The sequence below is a fragment of the Ischnura elegans genome, chromosome 13 (assembly GCF_921293095.1).
Source record: "Ischnura elegans chromosome 13, ioIscEleg1.1, whole genome shotgun sequence".
Classification (NCBI taxonomy): domain Eukaryota; kingdom Metazoa; phylum Arthropoda; class Insecta; order Odonata; family Coenagrionidae; genus Ischnura; species Ischnura elegans.
Window position 1 is genome coordinate 8222219 of NC_060258.1, and position 25822 is coordinate 8248040.

Consider the following 25822-nt stretch of genomic DNA (forward strand, 5'->3'; position numbering starts at 1 on the left):
ATTTCTTTCTTGCTTCTCCCGTCACTAGTTATCTTGCTTCCAAAATAACCAAATTAATCCAATTCTATCAGTTTTTGCTTCCCTATTTTAATGTTAGTCTTGACTTCTTCTCTTCTGCTGCATACTAATTTATCTTTGTTTTCTTCGTGCTTATTTTCAGTTGATATTCACCCATTACCGTAACCATATTAACCAGAATATTTTTGAAATCCTTCTCTGTTTCTGCTATAACATGTAAGCTCTCATCGGCAAATCTTAGCATGTTAATTTTTTCTCGGTGGATATTCACTCCCAATGCCTTTTCTTTGATTTCATTAATGGCTTTCTCAATCTAAACATTGAAAATTACGAGTGACAATGCACAGCCTTGTCTCACTCCTCTCCTAATTGTTGCTTCTTCGCAGGTGGGCCCTGATATAGCCATCGATATGTTCCTTAGGGACTCACTTGTTTCCGAATTGTGAATTTCATTTTCTGTTTCCACGTTGCAGATGACATAGCAAGCGATCGGGTGTGCTCTCGCATGGGAAAGAGGGAGCTGCCCATATCGCTCACTCGGCCGCTGCTCGTCCGGGAGGGAGGACGTCTCCTCGGCAACTGGCCCGGAGCGCACAGCTTCTCGTGTCGATGGGAGGTGGAGGCCAAGGGGCGCGGCCTTGGCGTTGTGGCCGTCATCCAGAGGCTGCGCTTGCGTGTGCATGAAGACTGCATCGACCACATCAAGGTGAGCTCACTGCAAGCGTTGGGTGGTGTATGAAATCAATGAAATCACGGACTGATTTTTATTTCCGAAATGAGTATAATACAGTCCACTCGTGATTATCCGGGCTGATGATGGCGAGAGGCATAATCGGAAAACACGGATGACACAAACTTCTCTTTAACGTCTTGTAATGTTCATAATTTACGTAAAAAACAATATGTTATTATTTATCCAGGTATTCTGTCATTTTAGAGTGCTTCCCGGACTCATTGAGAGCTTTCTTTACCAGTTCATGATCTTTTTAGTGGCGATAATGTGGTTGTACTCGTGTTGTTAATGCTCCATGTAAGGTCTGGTTTCGAAAACCACATATCGGAGGCTGTGTGATCACGGATACAGAAAATTGGTTCTGCTTCGAAATGCTTCAAAACCACTGCACAACGTCAGAAACTACATTGTCAGGCACCACGCCACGTAGTCGCGTCTCGCACAAGTAACCTGGGTTGCAACTTGAGTAAAAAATATCATAAAAGTCCAGTCATCGCATCTATGTCGCATTTATTTGCGCACATCGCATCTATATCGCATTTACGGCATTTGCGATAAAAATTGTAGGGTATTTTAATGCATTTGGATAACTTGTAATAATAGGGTAGTTTCCTTCATCAAAGAAAACGATAGGCATTGATTGCAATTCGTTACGCACCATTAGTGTATTCATAATACACAAATTATTTGGTTTTTGAAATACCGGTTTAGACGAATGGCAAGGGTCAAATTTTATCCTCATTTGAAAAAGGCCAGATTGGCGCACATGCGATGCTACTCCACGTGACATCACCTAGTTTCTATACGAGTAGATAGGGGTTTTACATCGTCTGAGATTACCAATGCATGCATGAGGCACAGAGCTCAGGGAAACATGTCTTAATAATCACCTATTAAAACTGGCTAAGGTCGGAAAGTTTTCTTCGTTTGATAAGGTATTAATAAACCTTTTTTAATCCAAGCGTTACCAGCCAGCAAGGTACTCAGCTACCCGCTAGCATCCTGCGTCCTATCAGCGCTCAGAGCCTCGATCAAGGTCACTTCACAAGGAGAGAGGGGGAACCAGAAATGCGTCGCACGGACTTTCCTACTTACGTGTCGCGTTTTTGCGCGCTTGAAATTTTTCACTTTTCATTTAATCGCGAAAAATAGATATCGTCATTTAAAAATCTAAAAGCGGGAAATACGTACTCCAGGAGTAATAATCTTTCGATTTAGGCAATTAAAAAATAATAGGAAACCACCCTATTAAACCACTGAAAAAAATTTTCTCTTTCATTTATAAACAAAAATAAAGCATACTCCATGTGCAAAAATCTTGATAAATACTATGAATAATTTTTCTTAAGGAATGGGAGACGATAATGTAAAGGGAAAAGTACAGAAATAGAATACCAGTGATGCATACGCAGTAAGTGCCCTATTTTGAATTTTCGAAAAATTTGGCAAAATCCCTGCTTGGCGTGTAACCAAGGGTTAAGTACAAGCTAACGACCCTTACTTTTATTAGTTGCACAACTAAGTTCCCACTGTTTGTTAACAGATGGCTCTAGAGCTAGTTTTCTCGATAAAGTTGTGTTTTTATTAAAAAAAAACTGCGGGAAGTTAGTTGCGCACCTAATATAAATAAGGATTTCTTTTTAGGAAATTTCCATATAACATCATGATTAGAGATGCGTGAAAATCAAAAAATGCGATATACAGTGGAACCTCGTTAAAGCGAGTACGGGCTATAGCGACACCCCCGCTATAACGAGAGATAGCCGATGCACCGTTAATTGACCCTATAATAAGAGTGTTAAAAAATTCGTTTTTACGAGAACCTTTCGGTGTTGGCTCTCGCCATAACGAGGGTTTCACCGCCGGAAGACTTTCATCAAGACTCCTAAACCTCTGTAACTGCTAGCGATCTGTTAGAAATGAAGTTAATGGAGTGCTCAGTCTCAAATTTACGTGGTAAATTGTCGTTCGATGAATATAATGATTGACAAAACAATGCTTTGCATGATTTTTATTCAGTGCGGCGCTTATAAATTGTTTGAATAGTTAGTCGTTATTTGAGTAAGGAAATTTAGTGATGCAAAAAAAATTGCCTTTCGCCTGGATTTATGCTTAAGTTTATCGGATAGATGTTTATCTGTCGCCGCACCACTCCTGTTCCTGTATATCTGTTCGCAACAGGTATATTGGCTATTATTTTCTCCACCTCCGGTAAAGCGACAATTCGCTATAGAGAGTGTTTATTAGTGCACCGTGGGGTGTCGTTATATCGAGGTTGCACTGTAGATATTTGTGTATTGATTTACAAATATCTATAAAATATATCAAATTTCTCCCGATTATCCGGGCTATTGATTGGGAGGGACGGAACGTGTATTCGGAAAAATGTGGATAACCCAAACCTTCCTTTATATGTCTTGCGATGTGGACAAATCACAGTTCATCCGTTTCTCAAAAATTAATGCACCGAAGAGAGAGCTCATATTTGACTTAAACGGCGAGAAGCTGAAACAAGTTGATACCTTCAGATTTCTTGGTCTCCAATTAGACAAACATCTTTCTTGGGAGCCGCAGGTGAATAATCTAGTCAGTAAGTTCAGTTCTCTTTGTTTTTTGATAAGGACTATTAGAGTTACAGTGTCACTTGAGGTGCTGCTAGCATTGTATTATGGAGAGTTTGACTCCAGAGTGGTGCAGACAATTGCGTTCTGGGGATCATCAGGCCAGGCTCTAAAGATTTTTGTGATCCAAAAGAGAATTGTGCGTCTAATTGGTAAAGAACACTATAGGGCTCACTGTCGCCCAATATTCAAAAGACTTGGTATACTTCCTCTTCCATGTATGTATGTATTAGCCTTAGTTACCTGTGTAAAATGCAAATATTTCACCTTTGTTAAAAACTCAAATATTCATAATCATGGCACTAGAGGCAAGGGCAATTTCCATACACCACACGCTAGAACCAAAGGGGTTTCCTTGGGTCCGGAATACATGGGTATTAAATTGCACAACAGATTGCCCCTCTGGATTGAAGGAAATTCAAACTATCGGTGTTTTTAGAAGAAAAGTAAGGGATTTTCTACTTAAAACCTATTTTATTCCGTAAATGAGTACAGTGAGTCCTTGTTTAACGTCAGTTACCGTTCCTGAAAAATGTGACGAAACGACATTAATTAAACATTAAACGAAATGACATTAATCGAAACATAATATCCCATGAGAAACAATGTTAAAAGTAAATATCTGCTTCTAGACCTCACAATTCCTACGTGAAAAAAATTTAGCGTATCATATCTGGGGCATTTTTTACGATGGGAATTCGCTATGGTGGTCGCCCAGGCGAGCGTCGCCTGGGCATCGTCATCGCTGAAACATCGATGCAATTAAAGGAACCAAAATTATTGTTAACACGGCGAAAAAAGTGACGACAAAAACTCCGAGTACCACACGGAAAAATTCCTTGAAATCACTTTTTAGGTTCCTGAAAACCATTATGTCAAGTAAAACCTTGCGCACCTACCTAAGAATTCATTTTGCAGATAATTTGCTGAAACCGTAATCGCAATTAGCAATAAACACACCGTTTTACACTTCGTTTTGACTGACTGTATGACCGCCCGCAAAACGAACAACCTGCAACGCTCGCCTCTTCGAGTTTTTTTCTTGCGCGAAATTTGAAAGACTTGACGTTATTGGGAAGCGAAGGTGCCATAAACGAATGAAGATCTCAAAATTTTCATGACGTTATCGCAAAATGGCGTTAAACGGGGTGACGTAGAACGAGGACTCACTGTACTTGGGAGTCGAATGAGTGTATTATGTCATTGTAAATATAATTAAGGTATTTTTATATTATGTAATTATTGGACATGTCCAATTTTCTTGACGTGTCTTATATCAATGCACATTGATGTAATTGATCTCTAGGCAAATAAAATGAATGAATGATCATAACTTACGTAAAACAAACAGTATACAGTCGGATCCGGATTTAATGTCTTCGCATTTAATGTTTTTTTCGCGTTTAGCATTTATTTTTTGTGGTCCCGAATCATTCCCTATTAGGACAATGTAAAAATTATCCGTACTTAGTGTTTCCGCCTTTTGCGTTTTTCCGCATTTATGGTCGTAAAAATTATTCCCGGGCAAGATTTTTTTTGCCCGTTTTAACGTTTTTTCATGACGGTTCATGCAAATGATTACCCAAATCTTCGAATTTCTGCTCATCAACGAGAAGAGTCTCATGAAAGTTTACCAAGAGTCGATAGAATCTACCGGGGAATGGTTCTTCAACTGCTTTCTTCCGCGAATGCAGCGCTGGGACCTTCAACTCGCAAGATGGGTGATTTGTCTTCTCGTAATGTTTCGATCCTCTTCTGATCCAATCACCGGGCACTTTTTGTATCAGATCCGATCTAACGGGGCTAATGATGCGGAGAGACGTTCAAAACATTTGAAATTGTTCCCGCAGTCCAAACGTGAACTGTGTTGCCATGTATACACTTGTCTTTCATCTTGTATTTGTGCTTTGAGAAGCACAACATTGGAGCATGCATTATCTCACTATAGTGTATGCTACTGGCTCTTAGAGTAGGAAACACATAAGCAATCATGTGAATGTACTCCCCCACGCACTGCTAATTTCATGCTATCAGAACTATTCGAGCAGGGGGAGTTATAATTAAAAAAAACTGCATGACCCATTGCACGCTATTACATTCTACATTCCTTTTAATCTCAGTCCAAAGAGCAGATACATTTCATTTCCAGGAGTAATGACATCACAGGAAAGTACATTACAGGCGGTCCTCGACTTTCGTACAATTCGCACTTTCGTACGTTCAAAATTGACACATTTTACTCGACTTTCGTACACTAAATTCAGACTTTCGGACGTTGGTCTGTAATTTTTTTTAAATTCCCGCGATGTTTATTGCGCATCCCAACATTCAATTGTTTCAAATGGCAGTATCGGCAGTATATGCGAACAATACGAACGTATATAATGAAGGGAATTGTTGGTAGTTGACTCTAATCTAGGTGATTTATTTGGGAGAGAGACTGCCTGCTATAGGCTCCTTTATCAAGAGAAGAAGAAAGCCTTCATTGAAGATATTTTTCAAAAGAAGTTGACTAGACATCATCGAATAGCTTTCAATAAAACTAGTAAGACCTTCTTTCTAATTGTGTTTTTTCGTTTGAGTGCTGTTTAATTCATGTAAACCTTCAGCAACGATATTGCACGAAATATCACCCGAATTCCATTTGTCTTTTTTGAATAACATGCGAAATATATGCCATCACGAATGTCACCTGCCGAATGTCGAATTTTGGTGTGAAAATTAAAAGTTATCCAGAGTGCGGGTTCAACAACTACATTTTATTACGCTTCTTGACATGTCCTTTTATTTATAGTGGACGTAATAAGTGGAATGTCAACTTAAACGCCAAGAGGAAGTTTCACTCGATAGCCAACGGAGTTCTTGTTTTTTAAACTTTTGTTTGCATTTTCTGCGTATTTTCGAAAGAAATTAGATGATTTGAGGAGTTTTATTAACATATTTTTAAAATTAAGTCAATTGAAATGAATTCCGTGAAAGAAAAAGGTTTTAGTATGTATATTCCGCTCTTTTGGAACGTAACCCCTAATTAGTATGGAAGTCAATGGTTCGACTTTCGTACATTCGACTTTCGTACAAGTTTTCGGGAACGCATTGTGTACGAAAGTCGGGGACCGCCTGTATAGTGTATGCTACTGGCTCTTAGAGTAGGAAACACATAAGCAATCATGTGAATGTACTCCCCCACGTACTGCTAATTTCGTGCTATCTGAACTATTCGAGCAGTGGGAGTTTTAATTAAAAAAACTGCATGACCCATTGCACGCTATTACATTCTACATTCCTTTTAAACTCAGTCCAAAGAGCAGATACATTTCATTTCCAGGAGTATTGACATCACAGGAAAGTGCATTATTAAATTTCAAAAGGAACCGTCATCAAATCATTTGAATTGAGAAATTTCTCGGGTACTTCACCCTAATGATTTCATTTTCGGTGAGGTCCTCACCATCCAAGATACCTAGTGCAAGTCCCAGGATTCAATAGGCACCCAAGGTCTTTGAAATCTATTTTTCTCCTACGTTTTTATAGGAGATTGTGTGCAGTTTTGCACAGTAAATTAAGTTAAAGTGTTTATTAATCATTTGATTATGGTCCTAAATTGTGTCTTTTTAGCTGTGATTTCTAGTACAGCAGACTCCTGTTTATCCCAATGGCTAACGATGTGGAGAGACGGCACGAATAATTGAAATACACGGATAACCCAAACTTTCACTTAAATAATAATATAATATAACTTTATTCCATATACATTCAAGTATATTACATTAGAAAACACTTAAATAATTATGGAATATACAGTAAAACCTCTATGTAGTGAACCTCTTTACATCGTAAACCTCCATACTTCGTACCAACCCTCTGGTCCCGTCAGATTTACATGTAAATTTATAGGCAAACCTCTTTGTACTGAACCTCTTCATCTCGTAAAACCTCCACTTATCATACCAAGAAGAAACCCCCGAGACGGCCTAACTACCTCTGCAAATCGTACCGAGACAACAAGAGACCATTAATGCAGCAGTGACTACGTACATGGAATGCCATTTTCAGCAATAAATGTTTCACTTTTTTTTATATACCTTTAATATGCTGTAATTTTCGTGTTAATCATTAGTTGTGGCCATTTTGTTCCATATGAGAGCATACCTAACAGTAAATAAGAAAAGAGATATCCAACTATTCTAAACATTTTGAGTAACTGGGTCATTCCATGTCAACTCAACCAATTTTTGGGGGGTCCCACGCCCACCATCTCAGATTTTGATAATTTTTTCCCTGTTGTTAGTTTCAACCTTAGTTAAGAAAAATCCAAAATATTAAAGACCCATTGCAAGTATTTTCCAAGATATGAGTGTTTGAAGTCAATGAGGCACACACAAAAATTCTGCGCACCGGTCAAATTATTCAAAACTACCATATTTGTGCCCCTGTAAAACCTAAACCAAACGAGTGAAGCTCGTAAAAATTTTAGAGGCTATAAACATGCTGCTATAGTTTTCAAAAATGTTATCAAAACGATTTTCACTTGACAACTTTTTTTTCTATAAATGTTCAAAAATTGCACTTTTGACAAATTTCGATAAAAAAGTGACATTTTCAAATACTTGTAAAAATCACATATATCAAATGAAAGCCATAAAAATCTCTGTAAGCATGGTAAAGACCACCAACTTTAATATAGAGTGAGGTTTTGGGCAATTTGGGATTTATTTGTTAATAAATCTTATGAAAATCATCATTCCGCTAGTGTTTTTTGTTGAAAAATGCCACTTTTTCAACTTCTAATAACAAAAAAGGGACACCAATTAGGTGACTGAGTTTTTTAATGTAACTTGCTCTATACTCCCTCTTTCAGGAAAATTAAACCTGAAGTTGCTCCCATGATGGATAGTGCTTCTATGATTTATTTTAATGATGGTTGTAAAATGGCGGGCTACTTCACTTATGTTTCAGGGCTTCCCCCAAAAGGGGAGTTGTATTTGAGTATCAAAGTTCCTGTAAACCCCTATCATTCTTTAAATTTAGGAACCAATCTATTTTTAATTTCCAAATAGTATAAAATGGAAACATTTTAGCAAATATATGGATTTACTAGATATTTGCAATTAGGCAAAAACTGGTTGAATATGTACCTATTTGAAGGATAAGTACATACCTCTGACCTCTAAGCCTGATGGTAAGCATCCCAGGCCTTCTCAATTGCAGTGACTGTGGAATCTGGTAAGGTACATTACCTTCCTGTGATGGTCTTACCCTCTGGTACATGCATTAACACGTCATTCAACATTATCCAGCACTAATCCAAATGTTTTGGCAAAATTTTTGACCTAGCCTTACCATCTGGTGTCATGAAATTCACAAGAATTTCACCATCCTCAACTGTTTGAACAACACAGCCAATGTACCATCTGTTTTCATACACAGCAGCGACATAATATCCAGGTGTATGATGAAAATATATGGGAAGTGGAGACGTTTAGACACTTGTAGTTCAAGTCTGCTTTTGAGTTTGAGCACTTTCAATATGTTAGTTACTTTCAATGGAATCCCAAGTTTCATGTTGCTATGCTTTAGCTCTCAACACAGAGTAGACATTATTTAGACCATGAGTCTTTGACATTGAAGATTAGAGTTCTGGTGTGTCGACTACTAATTTTATGAATTTGGACATCCCTGGAGGTTGTGAAACTTTTTAGTTTGAATTTCCATGTTTTATGTAATGGAGGGTTTTGATATCTGCTTTACTTAAAAACTTTTGGAAGACAAATGTCACTAGACCACTCAAACTCAAGAACAAGGACTGTGCTAGATAAATGATCTTTGATTGGAATTGAAAGGTAACTTAGTATGGAGAAGGGGGTTTCGTCATATCTCCTCTACAGGAACTGTCTCACCAGATTGTTAGGTTTGTCTCCTCCACAAGTGTGTATATTTGGAAAAATATGCATTCTCACTATAATGCTGCATTCCATTTGGGGCACATTCTAGACCACTCAGAAAAAGCTTATGGGAAATTAGTGTGCAAGAAAAATTTAAATGCACAGCGGAAAATCTGTGAAACCTGGTCAAAATTTATACCCTTGATGTTTAGCATTGGTTTCAAGTTTTGAGGACATTCAGGTTGAAGATGCATACTGCCCACCTCATTGTATCAAGCATGAAGATACATTGAAGCATGTTAATACAAGGTCTGAAAGTCTTAGCTGTTCCCCAGTCAAAATTTCAAATTTGAGTATGACTAACACTAAGACTGAGTCTTTACCATGCTTACAGAGATTTTTATGGCTTTCATTTGATATATGTGATTTTTACAAGTATTTGAAAATGTCACTTTTTTATACAAGAATTGCCATGAGAAAAAATTCCCCTGGACCGGGAATCGAACCACGGACCTTTGGCTTTCCGGGCCACTGCGCAGACCACTACGCTATCCAGGTTCCTTAATTCTCATGGCAATTATACCGAGGCTTATTCTTGTATATTTCACCGCCGTTCACGCGGCAGGTTTAGAAATATTTCACATACCGCTTTGCGCGGCTTTAGCCCAGGTTTGAGGCTCTCAACCGGTTGTGGCTTCTTGGAAGTCCTTTCTCCCTCGCGTTGCCATCCTTGATGGACCGCGAGGGCCTAACACCTAGTACCATGAGCCTCGGTATAATTGCCATGAGAATTAAGGAACCTGGATAGCGTAGTGGTCTGCGCAGTGGCCCGGAAAGCCAAAGGTCCGTGGTTCGATTTCCGGTCCAGGGGAATTTTTCTCATGGCAATTATTGTGTATTTCACCGCCGTTCACGCGGCAGGTTTAGAAATATTTCACATCACTTTTTTATCGAAATTTGTCAAAAGTGCAATTTTTGAACATTTATAGAAAAAAAAGTTGTCAAGTGAAAATCGTTTTGATAACATTTTTGAAAACTATAGCAGCATGTTTATAGCCTCTAAAATTTTTACTAGCTTCACTCGTTTGGTTTAGGTTTTACAGGGGCACAAATATGGTAGTTTTGAATAATTTGACCGGTGCGCAGAATTTTTGTGTGTGCCTCATTGACTTCAAACACTCATATCTTGGAAAATACTTGCAATGGGTCTTTAATATTTTGGATTTTTCTTAACTAAGGTTGAAACTAACAACAGGGAAAAAATTATCAAAATCTGAGATGGTGGGCGTGGGACCCCCCAAAAATTGGTTGAGTTGACATGGAATGACCCAGTTACTCAAAATGTTTAGAATAGTTGGATATCTCTTTTCTTATTTACTGTTAGGTATGCTCTCATATGGAACAAAATGGCCACAACTAATGATTAACACGAAAATTACAGCATATTAAAGGTATATAAAAAAAAGTGAAACATTTATTGCTGAAAATGGCATTCCATGTACGTAATCACGGCTGCATTAATGGTCTCTTGTTGTCTCGGTACGATTTGCAGAGGTAGTTAGGCTGTCTCGGGGGTATGTCATTGGTATGATAAGTGGAGGTTTTAAGAGATAAAGAGTTTCACTGCAAAGAGGTTTGCCCATAAATTTACATGTAAATCTGAGTGGACCGTAGAGATGGTATGAAGTATGGAGGTTTATGATGTAAAGAGGTTCACTACAAAGAGTTTTGCCTATAAATTTACATGTAAATCAGATGGGACCGTTGGGGTGGTATGATGTATGGAGGTTTATGATGTAAAGAGGTTCACTACATAGAGGTTTTACTGTTCTTGCAAAGATGAAATGACCTGAGTTCAGTTGTTCTTACCTTGGCGTCCGCGAGATCCAGCAATCCAGTCGTGTCCTCATCAAATGAGCTGTGGGTCGTTAACGCCCCCTCCCCAATCTCCTCCTCGATTGTCTTCAAGATCACCTGCAGAGAAAAATAAGCCCATCAGTTTGTTTTTGAAAGTATACCACGACGGATCCCTTCAATAGACCAGCCAATTGTACAGCGTACAGTCGGCTCATCCTAAGGGCCGTATTGTCAATCGACCCTGGATACATCATCAGCCCCTACACCAACCGAACTCGTCCTACATATAGTCCAGGAAATGAAGCATTTTGGCTTGCAATTTTTTCAAACTGAATCGATTTTCTTGAAATTTTCATAATAAGTAGGGAATATACCAAGAATGAAAATCTATATCATGCCGACGGGCGCTTTTACCCTGGGGGTGGTTTCCACCCCATCTCGGGGGTGGAAATTTTTAATTATATTTTGACCACAGGAATCGATAGAAAAATACATTCTAAGAATAAAATGTTATTTCAATTTTTTGCGTAAAATTAATATTTTTTAGTTATTTGCGATTGAAAGTAATAGTTTTTTGACGAAAAAATCAACGATTTTAATCGATTATAGGCAAATAACTTGAAAAGTATTTATTTTATTAGGAAATTGTGGATTACAAAACTGTAGCTTGTAAAAAATTTAATAAAAATCTTATTTTAGATTTCCTTTATGACTAATTCGGACCGATCTACAACTTGTTGATGGTTATCTATTGTTTGTCATACGCTAAATTTGAAAGATTCAATACTAAATAGCGGGAAAAATGTAATTTTCGAGGAAAGATTATGTAATATGTTTTAAAGTGTTTTTAAAAAACTTTCTTATAATAGGAAAAAATATTTTTTATCATGAAATTTGAGCGAGTTATGATTAAAAATAAGATCAGTCCCTACTTTTTTGTACGAAAAAATCAGTGAAAACAACTCCTTATTACCACGCTAGACAAAATTGATCAATGCCCTTCAGTATTTCTCTTTATTTAAGTATTGTTAATTGATCCTAGAAGTTTTTTTAATTTAAAACTCTAAATTTTGAAAAAATTGAAGGAAAAAGTGAAAAGTCATTTTTTACAATTTCGTTAAAAATGCTCTTTTTTTCAAAATAACTCCAAAAAAGCTGGAGATATGAAAAAAATGCACGAGTGATAAATTGTAGCTCCTTTATTTTCAAATATTTTGGTGTGTTTAAATTTTCTATATAATAAATATTTGGTGAGATATTGATAATTAAAACCTCTATTTCCAAGGGAGCTCCACCTTATTTAAACCCTTAAATCCCTCCCCTTTCAAAATTAATGACTCGAAAAAATTTAATTCGCATGACCTTGTAGTCAGTAAAAACCCTACAAAATACAATTTAAATGAACTTTCTATCATAAAAAATAAAGGAGCTATGTTTGAAATACCAATCAAATTTATTTTCGAAAAATTCGAAATCCACAATTCAGAGCATAATATTCCTCATAATCAGCATATTCTTCGTGTATTTTACGTTATAAGCTAACAATACAATCAAATTTGCTACAAAATAAACACACATACCCATAAGATGTATATATACATACACATATGTGAGTATGTGTGCTCTCGCTCACAGTGACCTGTGAGCATGCATGTGGTGGGAAGACTGGAAGCCATACAGTCTCCGTTTGATTGTGTTTCATGTAATGTCTACATAAATGTACATTTATTTGTTTATGTTACCATTACGAAGTTTGTTCTGTTTATACTATTGTTATACCTTTTCTGTGCTGTGATTAAAATCATGAGAGAAAAAAGTGAATACATAATGAAAGGAGTAAGAAAGTGAATAACAAGATACAATGTGATACATAATTTTTATTTTTAGGGTAAATAATTTTTTTTGCATTAACCCCCAGTAAGGGTTGATGATTATGGGTTGAAACGCCTTAAAATTCTTTTCCAAACAAAAAAAATAATTATACAAATAATTTAAACTAAATTTTACCCGTATTTAGCTTTAAAATATAACTTTTTAAGTTCCAACTTTTAGGGGTAGTTTTCACCCCTAAAAAATTAAACGCGCCCTTCGGCATAGTATAGATTTTGAAGAAGGGGGTATGATTAGTCTAATCCGAAATATTTTTGCAAATCGATTCGGTTTGAAAAACATTTTTAAAGGAGGTATGATTAGTATAAACACAAATTTTTATGCAAATCGATTCAGTTTGAAAATTCTTTTTTACATTAACCCCCAATAAGGGTTGATTATTATGGGTTGAAACACCTTAAAATTATTTTTCAAACATAAAAAAATAATTATACATATAATTTGAACTAAATTTTACACGTATTTAGCATTAAAAATAACTTTTTAAGTTTCAGCTTTTAGGGGTAGTTTTCACCCCTAAAAAATAAAACGCGCCCTTTGGCATAATATAGATTTTGAAGATCGGGGTATGATTAGTCTAATCCGAAATATTTTTGCAAATCGATTCGGTTTGAAAAACATTTTTAAAGGAGGTATGATTAGTATAAACACAAATTTTTATGCAAATCGATTCAGTTTGAAAATTCTTTTTTACATTAACCCCCAATAATGGTTGATTATTATGGGTTGAAACACCTTAAAATTATTTTTCAAACATAAAAAAATAATTATACATATAATTTGAACTAAATTTTACACGTATTTAGCTTTAAAAAATAATTTTTTAAGTTACAGATTTTAGGGGTAGTTTTCACCCCTAAAAAATAAAAAGCGCCCTTCGGCATAATATAGAATTTGAAGTAGGGGGTATAATTAGTCTAATCCCAAATTTTGGTGCAAATCGATTCAGTTTGAAAAAATTGCAAGGTTTTTCACTTTTATGAGCTTCATTTCCTGGACTAATAACCACATCAAGCCCTGCATATCACAATGTCTATGCTACGATCACAATGAAGACAGCAAAATATACAGCCATCACGAAGCCCCGAACCCTGGTCCCCTGGGTGGTAGCCGTAATCACTAACCACTACCCCACCTGACCCTCCTGCTGAGGGGTGCGATATCATGAAACTATACGCGGTACAGGCGGTCCTCGACTTTCGTACACTCGACTTTCGTACAATTCGCACTTTCGTACATTCAAAATTGACACCTTTTACTCGACTTTCGTACGCTAAATTCGGACTTTCGGACGTAGGTCTGTAATTTTTTTAAAATTACCACGATGTTTATTGCCTATCCCAACATTCAATTGTTTCAAATGGCAGTATCGGCAGTATATGCGAACAATACGAACGTATATAATGAAGGGAATTGTTGGTAATTGACTCTAATCTAGGTGATTTATTTGGGAGAGAGACTGCCTGCTATAGGCTCCTTTATCAAGAAAAGAAGAAAGCCTTCATTGAAGATATTTTTCAAAAGAAGTTGGCTAGACATCATTGAATAGCTTTCAATAAAACTAGTAAGACCTTCTTTCTAAAAGTGTTTTTTCGTTTGAGTGCTGTTTAATTCATGTAAACTTTCAGCAACGATATTGCATGAAATATCACCCGAATTCCGTTTGTCTTTTGTCCTATTTGAATAACATGCGGAATATACGCGATCGTGAATGTCACCTGCCAAATAGCGAATTTTGGTGTAAAAATTAAAAGGTATCCAGAGTGCGGGTTCAACAAATACATTTTGTTATGCTTCTTGATATGTCCTTTTATTTATAGTGGACGTAATAAGTGGAATGTCAACTTAAACGCCAAGAGGAAGTTTCACTCGATAGCCAACGGAGTTCTTGTTTTTTTAAACTTTTATTTGCTTTTTCTGCGTATTTTCGAAAGAAATTAGATTATTTGAGGAGTTTTATTAACATATTATAAAAATTAAGTCAATTGAAATGAATTCCGTGAAAAAAAAGGTTTTAGTACGTATATTCCGCTCTTTTGGAACGTAACCCCTAATTAGTATGGAAGTCAATGGTTCGACTTTCGTACATTCGACTTTCGTACAAGTTTTCGGGAACGCATTGTGTACGAAAGTCGGGGACCGCCTGTATATGTGAAAAGTACCTTATGAAAATTAATTAATTACAGCCAAACTAAGGCCCATTCAACGGAACCACTACTAGTTCAGGGATGTGTTCACCAATCCGAAGGCCATAAAAAATATGGCATTGAAAAAGGCGGAGCAAGTTTCGTGGTCTCCCGTTGTTAGTCTCAAACGGTGTACGTAAATAATCAAGAATTATATTCCTTATATCGCCTCTGATTTATAAAATGAAAATGCAACTCTTACTTCTTGACTGTGGTCGGAGTTTTCCGATCGTTCGTCATACTACTGTGTATATTAAACTGTCTGTTCTGTTGAATTGAATTCTGTTGAATTAAGAGAGATTACATCGTTTTCTCTTGAATCATGGTAAAAATCATGCGATAGCACTCGCTTTCTGTAATTATTAAATATATGTTTACTGATGCACGCATGTTTGTTTAATCACTTAAATATAATGGTATAAAAGACAGTACAGTGAGTCCTCGTTCTACGTCACCCCGTTTAACGTAATTTCGTGATAACGTCACGAAAATTTTGAGACCGCCATTCGTTTATCGCACCTACACTTCGCGATAACGTCAAGTCTTTTAAAGTTCGCGCAAAAAAAAAAGGCGAAGCGGCGGGCGTTGCAGGTTGTTTGTTTTGTGGGTGGTAATACAGTCAGTCTAAACGAAGTGTAAAACGGTGTGTTTATTCTCAATTGCCATTACGGTTTTAGCAAAAATTTCTGCAAAATGAATTCTTACGTAGGTGCGCAAGGTTTTACTTGACATAATGGTTTTCAGGAACCTAAAAAGTGATTTCAAGGCATTTTTCCGAGTAGAACTCGGAGTTTTTGTCGTCACTTTTTTCGCCGTGTTCACAATAATTTTGGTTCCTGCAACTGCGACGATGTTTCAGCGATGATGATGCCCAGGCGATGCTTGCCCGGGCGACCACCATAGCGAAGCCGAAAAGCAAATGCTGGAAGATACAAAAATGGAGAAGGATTTACGTCACTGCTGCTATTGTCGTCGATGAAGACAGGAACCCGTATTTAAGCGATAGTTTGGCATTCCCACCGTAAAAATGCCCCAGATATGATACGCTAACATATTGTCGCGTAGGAATTGTGAGGTCTAGGAGCCGATATTCACTTTTTACATTGTTTCTTATGGGATGTTATGCTTCGATTAACGTCATTTCGTTTATCGTCACATTTTTCAGGAACGGTAAGTGACGTTAAACGAGGACTCACTGTAGTGCCTTTCATTTGCAAAGGATATGAAAACATGGTGCCTATCACTAAAACCTCTCTATAGTGAACCTCCATACATCAAGTTGCCCAAATTTTGGTCCCCTCCATTTCGATGTGAAGAGGTTTTACTGTAAAACCTACCTGTAAACGCTCAAATGGGAAGTCCTGACCCCCCGCTGTATTTCCCAGATATTACGCCGTCCGATTATTTCTTGTTCTGTTATATGGTACAAGGTCTGGCAGATCTGCAGTTGTGTTCATACGAGGACACCAAAAAAATGGCATGATTCGTGGGTTGCCTCAAAAAATGAACATTTTTACCGTTACGGTATTGGCCTCTGCCACATTGATGTGGAAAAGTTGTAGCTAGCGATGGGCAATACTTTGAATGATTCATTCATAACCATTTTTTCACAATAAAGTTGTATTAAATGAAAATGCACAACCTTGGTATCTTTTCACTGGAAAATTATTTATTGGTACGACTCGTTTCGACGCTGAGGCGTCATTCTCAAGTACTCTATAATGACGCCTCAGCGTCGAACCTATAAATAATTTTCCAGTGAAAAGATACCAAGGCTGCGTATTTTCATTTCAAGATGGATTTTCACTAAGTAAAAGCCGAATCAATTGAATTCTTTAAGTTGTATTTTCGTTCAAAAAACAGCGGGAACTTAATTGTGCACCAAATATTAATTAGTCTCGTACTTATGCTCAGTTCCTCCTCAACTCTCCTTTCGGGATTTTGCCCGATCATGTAATTTTACCCTTTTATTATTTTCTTCTGTTGTACAGTGAGTCCTCGTTCTACGTCACCCCGTTTAACGTCATTTCGCGATAACATCACGAAAATTTTGATCGTCATTCGTTTATCGCACCTTCGCTTCGCAATAACCTCAAGTCTTTTCAATTTCGCGCGAGGAAAAACGCGAAGCAGATTTCAGATGTTTGAATTGGGGAAAAGTCTTAAACAGGAAGAAAGTCATAGGTGGTTGTTCAGTGCAACTGGACGTGGATAGGGACCATCTGATGGAGTTGTAAGAATTGGTCAAAAATTATGCCACAAACTAAAACCTGACAAATTTCAATTTTCAATTGTGGCTAGTACATTCAAAAAAGTCCTTTGAAGAACATGTGAGTATATCTTTGCCTAATATCAAACTTTTTCATTTTACATACGTTAAACTAGCCGAATGGGGTAATTTCCTTCATCAAAGAAAACGAAAGGCATTGATTGCGATTCGTTACCCACCATTAGTATATTCATAATATACAAATTATTTGATTTTTAGAAATCCCAGTTGCAGGTTGTTCGTTTTTTGGGCGGTAGTACAGTCAGTCTAAATGAAGTGTAAAATGGTGTGTTTATTGTTAATTGGGATTACGGTTTTAGCAAATTTTCTGCAAAATGAGTTCTTAGGTAGGTGCGCAAGGTTTTACTTAATATAATGGTTTTCAGGAACCTAAAAAGTGATTTCAAGGAATTTTTCCGTGTGGAACTCGGAGTTTTTGTCATCACTTTTTTTCGCCGTGTTCACAATAATTTTTGTTCCTGTAGGTGCGACGATGTTTCAGCGATGATGATGCCCAGGCGACGCTCGCCCGGGCGACCACCATAGCGAAGCCGAAAAGCAATTGCGGGAAGATGCAAAAATGGAGAAGGATTTACGTCACTGCTGCTATTGTCCTCGATGAAGACAGGAACTAATATTTATGCCATAGTTTGGCATTCCCATCGTAAAAAATGCCCCAGATATGATACGCTAACATTTTTTTCGCGTAGGAATTGTGAGGTCTAGGAGCCGATATTCACTTTTTACATTGTTTTTATGGGATATTATGTTTCGATTAACATCATTTTGTTTATCGTCACATTTTTCAGGAACGGTAAGTGACGTTAAACGAGGACTCACTGTATTTGATTGACTTGAAATTTTTGTATATGTTATTTTTGTAAATTGGTTCAAATTATTTTCTTCTGTTGTATTTGAATATCTTGAAATATTTGTATATGCTCATTTTTGTTAATTGGTTCAAATGATTATTATATTTGTTAACTGATTGCTGAGCTATGAACTGTTTATATAAAAATGTTCCATCGGATGTAAAAATCTGAGAACAATAAATTATATTATATATATGTATACCCTTGAAATCCAGGAGCAGGTACCCTGACCCCACGTCTTTCGTTACCCCTCTTGTTTAACTGCAAGTTTAACAATGAAAATGTATAAACCTTCATTTTCAAACAGGTATTTTTTTTCATTTTAAACAGACATTTTCTTGGAAATTCCCATATAGATAACATCATGACTAGAGATGCGTGAAAATCACAAATGCGATAAATTGCGACATAGATGCGATGACTGGACTGTTATGATATTTTTACGCAAATTAGCCTTTTCGACGGCAAAATTTATACATTTTGTTGCCGAGCGCAGTTCAAATGCTCTGCCGTCACTCACTGCTTTAAAGCATGTGAGCGACTGGCCAGCTGCTAGTTGGCTGGCTGACTCTACGTGGCCGCGAACTTCAAGTGGGCGCGGGCAAAGCTACACCTCCGCCACTATATGTCTTATTCCTTAATTTATTATTGTTCTACTGCATAGTTATTTAAAATATTCTGTATTTTGTCATATACAGTGAGTCCTCGTTCTACGTCACCCCATTTAACGTCACGAAAATTTTGAGACCGTCATTCGTTTATCGCACCTACGCTTCGCGATAACGTCAAGGCTTTTAAATTTCGCGCGAAAAAAAAGGCAAAGCGGCTGGCGTTACAGGTTGTTCGTTTTGTGTTTCATCTACCTCATTATAAAAATAAAAAATAGACGCTACAAATTGTGATAAACTGTTATTGAAAGTACGATAAAATAAAAATGAAAGTGCAATTTTCACCTGTCTCTAATCACAATATATCATGTAATTTTTTTTTGTTTTCAGTTCCGGGAGGATGGGACGTCGGACTCCAACCGACACATTTGCGGCTCGATGCTGTTTGGCATTCCCGTGAACCGAGACCTCAACTTTGCCTCCCCTGCCGTCCCTCCCCTCCTGCCCCCGACCCCCCCCACGACAGCGCCATCCACTGGCCTCTCCCTCTTCATGAACATATTCAAGTCGACGCACAACCCGTGGCGAGTGCTCGCGTCCCGAGGTGCCTCCGTCGACCCCAAGGGCGAGCTCAAGACGTACATGTACGTGGCTAATCGGGCTCTCAAGGGAGACGACACGCTGCAGTTGGTCGTGGCGTACACTGCTTTCCAAGGTGAGCTCGGAGAAATTTGGATTCATGGAATTTTTGTATCACACATTACACAGGCCGACAATGAAACAACTTTTTTTACTGAAAGTACAGAAGATTCCGGTTAATTGGGACATAAATCCTGTATAAGGGCATAAAAAAACGTTGCAATGATGGAAAGAAGACTAAAGAATGTTTTCAATGCAACATAAGTTTATTAAACTATTAATTTGATTAATAAATCAGCGAGTTAATTTATTATCATTTTTAAGAATTATAACAATTTAGTTAAAATAATTTTTCACAGCCTCGAGCGACGCTGAATGAATGTCTTTTACTAGGTCTTATTAAAGAAAAGTCCTATCCTCTTGCGGATGATATAACTACAAGAGCTTTAAAAATAGGGCGAAAATAGGAGCATTTGTGAAAAATAAGAATAAATCAAAGGAGGAAAAAAAATAGTTTTCTGAAAAAAGAAAAAACATTTAATTTCGTCGCGAGTATAGAGTCTATGTCGCCAACTCATGGACCAATAAAGGGGCATGCTGTCCCAATAAAGCGGAGAATACTCTGGGATATTCCTATCTATTGGCTTCTGTTCTTCAAGATCTGCCCCAATTAAGTGGCTGCCCCAAGTGGACCCATTGAACGGAATCTACTGTGGCTTATTCTTATATTTTTAAAGTTGCTGAATCCAAACATGATGGTTTTAAAGTTGTGTCGCCCACCATTTATTCACATTTTACAGTTAAATTTATGAAATCAAGCAATATTTTTTTTAATTTAACAGCTTTTTTATAGTTATAATAACATTGAAAAAGTAGGCCTAATGAACGAAGATAATGGGGGATTACTGTTGGTACTTCACCGAGAAGTTCAGCAAGCGGTTCATCACAGAAACAGCTACACAAGAAGCTTCAAGGAAAAAAGGGAAAGAAAATGTAGACCAATTCCAGTTGACAAGTGAACCCTGTATTATCACGCTGTAGTAAATACAAACAATTTTATCATGATGTAGTGAACAGTAAATGCAAGCAATTTTACGACGTAACACAGTGTTTCGTTGATTTCCCTGTATATCGTATAGGGGTATTAGACTAAATATTAAATACATATTGCTTGGAAACTGGGTGATACAAAAAAACTAAGGCCAGGTTTGGATTCGGCACATAAAAATCTATAAAGATCAGCTATTAAAATAAAAAAAGTTTTCAAACAAAATTTTTTTGTTGGCCTGTGTTATCTATGCGTTAAGTTCCTTCTGGGAAATGCTGCATTGGTAACATTTTCTGCTCGACATTTTGCTCCTCCTGGGAGCGTTTTTAAGAGAATGGGAGGGATACAGTAGACTCCCGTTGTCACGAAGTTCACGGGACCAGAAAAACGTCCGAGGTTCGTAATAACGAAGTTCGTATGAACGTATCTTTCAGGAATCTTAAGTTCGTAAAGCTATGCAAGGCATCGACAAGTTTGGTTATCCAGCAGAATGAAGCACTGCGTTACAATAGGGTGGTTTCCTATTGTCTTTTTATTGCTTCAATCGAAATACAGTGCAACCTCGATATAACGACACCCCACGGCGCACTAATAAACACTCGCTATAGCAAATTGTCGCTTTACCGGAGGTGGAGCAAATAATAGCCAATATACCTGTTGCGAACAGTTATACAGGAACAGGAGTGGTGCGGCGACAAGGAAATTTATATCTGATCAACGTAAGCATAAATTCAGACGAAAGGCGATGTTTTTTGCATCAATAAATTTCCTTACTTAAAACACAATTAACTATTCAAACAATTTATAAGCGCCGCACTGAATAAAAATCATGCAAAGCATTGTTTCGTCAATCATTATATTTATCGAACGACAGTTTACCACATAAATTTGAGACTGAGCACTCCATTAACTTCATTTCTAAAAGATCGCTAGCAATTACAGAGGTTAAGGAGTCTTGATGAAAGTCTTCCGGCGGTGAAACCCTCGCTATGGCGAGAGCCAACACCGAAAGGGTCTCGTAAAACCGAATTTTTTAACACGCTTACTATAGGGTCAATTGACGGTGCATCGGCTATCTCTCGTAATAGCGGGGGTGTCGCTATAGCCCGTACTCGCTTTAACGAGGTTCCACTGTAGTACAATCAGTACAGTAGTAAAACCTTTAACCCTTTCACTGCTGTGGACGTACCTAGTACGTCTGCACGGCAGACTGCGGTGGACGTACTTTTTCTTCCTCATTGCCATGCAGTCAGCACTTTCGCCGAAGCACTTTGAAGGGGCCCACTTATCAAGGACCCTTTCCTCAACGAACTCACCCATGCAGGACCGTCTCATCGGCCCTACCAGCGGGGGCCCTACCTCCGGAAAAGTGACCGCTCTGACTGCAATTTGAAAATCAATCAATCAATCAACCCGATCATCGCAAAATGATTGTTTTCATCGCACTCCTGCCAGTCTAGCAATCAAGTACGTCTTTGAACCGTGTTTCAGGCGATGAAAAGATAACGATTTTGTTAACTTTGCTAAAATGGACACTTTCCGGGTTGTCCGCAGCCACATTTTTTGCAAAGTTAACAAAACCGTTATTATTCATCGCAGAAACACGATTAAAAGACGTACTTGATTGCTTGATTGGCTGGAGTGCGATGAAAACAATCATTTTGCGATGATCGTGTTGATTGATTGATTGATTTTCAAATTTCAGTCAGAGCGCTTCACTTTTCCGGAGGTAGGGCCCCCTCTGGTAGGGTCGATGAGAAGGGGTCCTGCGTGGGTGAGTTCGTCGAGGAAAGGGTCCCAGATTAGCGACCCTTGGGAGGGTGTACCACACCCATCCTGGAAGTACGTGCACCATGGGCCCACAAAACGCATTTTAACATTTTCGCTGCATGTGAGGACAAGGTTTTCGCAGATTGAACAGCAGCGAAAGGGTTTTAAAAAAATCTCAAATTTGATTGTGGAACTACGATTGACGGATCAAAAGAAAAATCAATACTTCGATCATGTTTCAAGGCCGTATCACGTGCAGACACTGTCCACACATTTATCTGCGCATGTATATTCGAAGTGCAATTATCGGTCCGTGTGCCATAACACACATGACATGCCATGCCACATTGACCTTAAGCCTGTGATTGGAAGACTGGTAACTCAAAGTGTTCATTAACCCTGACAAAAATCAGACACTCCTTCTCTTCCCTGCTCCTTCCATTTTCCCACTCTTAACCTGTCAATGTCCGCTGGTGCCATATGGCACCCAGTGCAGTGCTGAGCCAATACTCCTGCAATGCATTTAATATGTGAATTTAAACCCGGTGAACCCGGAAAGGAGGGAGCACAACTACTCTCGGAGTCCGAGATAATGCGAAGTCCCTGTTATTATTTCAGACCCAACGCTTCGGGGTTTAGGATTAACCCTCCGAATCCGGGAGCAGGTACCCGGACCCTTCGTCTTTTAGAACCCCTCTCAGCGGTACAGGACAGCGGTCATTCAATTGTTTATACAGTCAATTTTCGAAATAAATATTTGTTCATTTCTCAAGAAATATACACTTAGAATTGAATTATTTGTCTTTTGAGCAGCTTTTACAATTTTTAAACTAATTTCTACGACAAATATTAACTCATATCTCGAGTTATGTATAAATATCAACATGGAAATTGCTGATGCGTTAAATGCGTTCATAATGACCTTAGAACTTCGTTTAAAATTTGACAATGCTCAGATAAAAATGAGAAATTCAATTCAAAGTCTGTAATTTACGTGCAACCAACAATTGCAAAATACATGTAAGCAATACATAAGTTGACCGCGAACCAATGCCGCAGGTATGGTCGTAAACCCGGAAAGGAGGGAGCACAACTACTCTTGGAGTCCGAGATAATGCGGAGTCCCACCGTTGAGGGGTCGAAAAAGGTTCAGCGAGACCCTTCTTAACGAATGTCCTCCAAAAATGCTCCATACCACGAGAAAGAAGAGTCTCTTGGGGCTCAGTGCAGCAGTCATGCTGAGACGAAAACTCCGCTGTCTCGAAAAGGTTAAAAATAAGATACATGTAAGCTCAATACAATGAACACAATTCAAGCTGACTGAATAATAGAGGAAACCTTCTACTCAGTATGTGTACCGAAATGTACACTAAAATTCACATATTAAATGCATTGGAGGAGTATTGGCTCAGCACTGCACTGGGTGCCATATGGCACCCGTGGGCTTTGACGGGTTTTCCACCGTGGCCTTTTTCTCCTTTAAATGCGTGCGTTTGATCTGGTAATAAATTAAAAAACCGCCAATAAAAAATTTTTTTTAAAAAACCAGCCTTTATATTTAGATTACAGGGGATGAGCAACGTTTATATATGACACAAAGCAAAAAAACTCAGTGACCCCGAAAAACCAAAAGTGACGTATTAAAAAAGTCACTATATTTATTAAATTTTCAGTGAATGGTAAGCCCCCTATGTTTCAAAATGCCACCCCTATGCTTTTAAATGCCTACCCCTATGTTAAAAATGCCACCCCCCTATGTTAAAAATGCCACCCCGTACGTTTTATGTAACGGTAAAACAATATTCAAACATTTACAAAACCTTACAATTGTTAATAAATATATGAAGATCATAATTAGCTGTTGTACAGTTTTCACAAATTGAGGGGTTGGAGAGAAAAAGTTATATTTTCATGTATTGTCATCGGAAATGAAGAAGTGTGCAAAATTTCAGCGTTTTTGCTTCACAGGAAGTGAGTCAAATTTGAGTTACAAGATTTGTACCAGACAAACAGACAGGTTGGTGAGTTGATATAAAGGCTGGAAAAATAAACCACTCTCATCGGCATTGTAAATGTCATCGAGGCTGTAACCTTATAGTAACTTTGGTGGGCTTCTATTTTTCCAAGTTTCAACGACGTCAAGGTTAACACTGGCTGCCTCACCTAGCACACATCTGTAAACTAATCCATATCTCTTTTTAAAACCATTTATCCAGCCATTGGAGGCATGGAAAAATTTCAATGCCCATTTTCACAGCCAAATAGATTGCCTTTTCTTTAATAATGGAGTCATCGAACGGCGCATTTGATTTTGGTGTGTTTGCACCATTTAAGAAGAACATCTTCCAATTCTGGAAATTTCCCATCACGAACACGCTTTTGCCTTTTGTCACACTGACTTATAATTTTTTTTTTGCGGTTTCTTGCAATTGTGCTTAATGTGGATGCATGAATGTTTAATCTTTGCGCTAATAGGGTGGTTTCCTATTATTTTTTTATTGCCTAAATCGAAAGATTATTACTCCTGGAGTATGTATTTCAAGTTTTTAGATTTTTAAATGACGATATCTATTTTTCGCGATCAAATGAAAAGTGAAAAATTTCAAGCGCGCGAAAACGCGACGCGTAAGGGGGAATGAAGGGAAAAAGTCCGTGCGACGCATTTCTGGTTCCCCCTCCCGCCTTGTGAGGTGACCTTGATCGAGGCTCTGACCGCTGATAGGACGCAGGATGCTAACGGGTAGCTGAGTACCTTCCTGTCTGGTAGCGCATGGCTTAAAAAAGGTTTATTAATACCTTATCAAGCGAAGAAAACTTTCCGACCTTAGCCAGTTTTAATAGGTGATTATTAAGACATGTTTCCCTGAGCTCTGTGCCTCATGCATGCATTGGTAACCTCAGACCATGTATAACTCCTATCCTCTCGTGTAGAAACTAGGTCCCTGTGACGTCACGTGGAGTGGAATCGCATGGGCGCCAATCTGGCCTTTTTCAAATGAGGATAGAATTTGACCCTTGCCATTCGTCTAAACCGGTATTTCAAAAACCAAATAATTTGTGTATTATGAATACACTAATGGTGGGTAACGAATCGCCATCAATGCCTTTTGTTTTCTTTGATGAAGGAAACTACCCTATTCCACTCGCTTTACGAGTGGATTTTGGTCCACTTCCTCGAGAATTTCAATCTTTTCTAAAGTCGTAATCTGCTTCACTATACGTTTTCTCTCCATTTGAATTGTAATTTAACTGCCCTCGCCATGATAACTCGTGCAATAGCAGCAACTGCCCACTCGCAAAATTTGTGCAGAGTGTGTCACTGCAAAGGCAACAGAAGGTGAGGAGCTCGGGGTGGGAAAAATTGGGGCCTCTCATTGGCTGCAGTGTTGCATAGTCAGACATTCCCGAAAAATATCCGCATTTTATTAT

General features: G+C 38.0%; 1 protein-coding gene across 1 annotated transcript in view; it reads left to right on the top strand.

Annotated features, from left to right (window-relative positions):
• Window positions 1–25822, top strand: part of LOC124170012 — a 99778-nt gene that overhangs the window by 11248 nt on the left and 62708 nt on the right. Inside the window, exons 2-3 of the mRNA XM_046548696.1 lie at window positions 492–724; window positions 19327–19651. Of these exons, the coding sequence (XP_046404652.1) occupies window positions 492–724; window positions 19327–19651 (558 nt within the window). The remainder of the gene's footprint in view (window positions 1–491; window positions 725–19326; window positions 19652–25822) is intronic.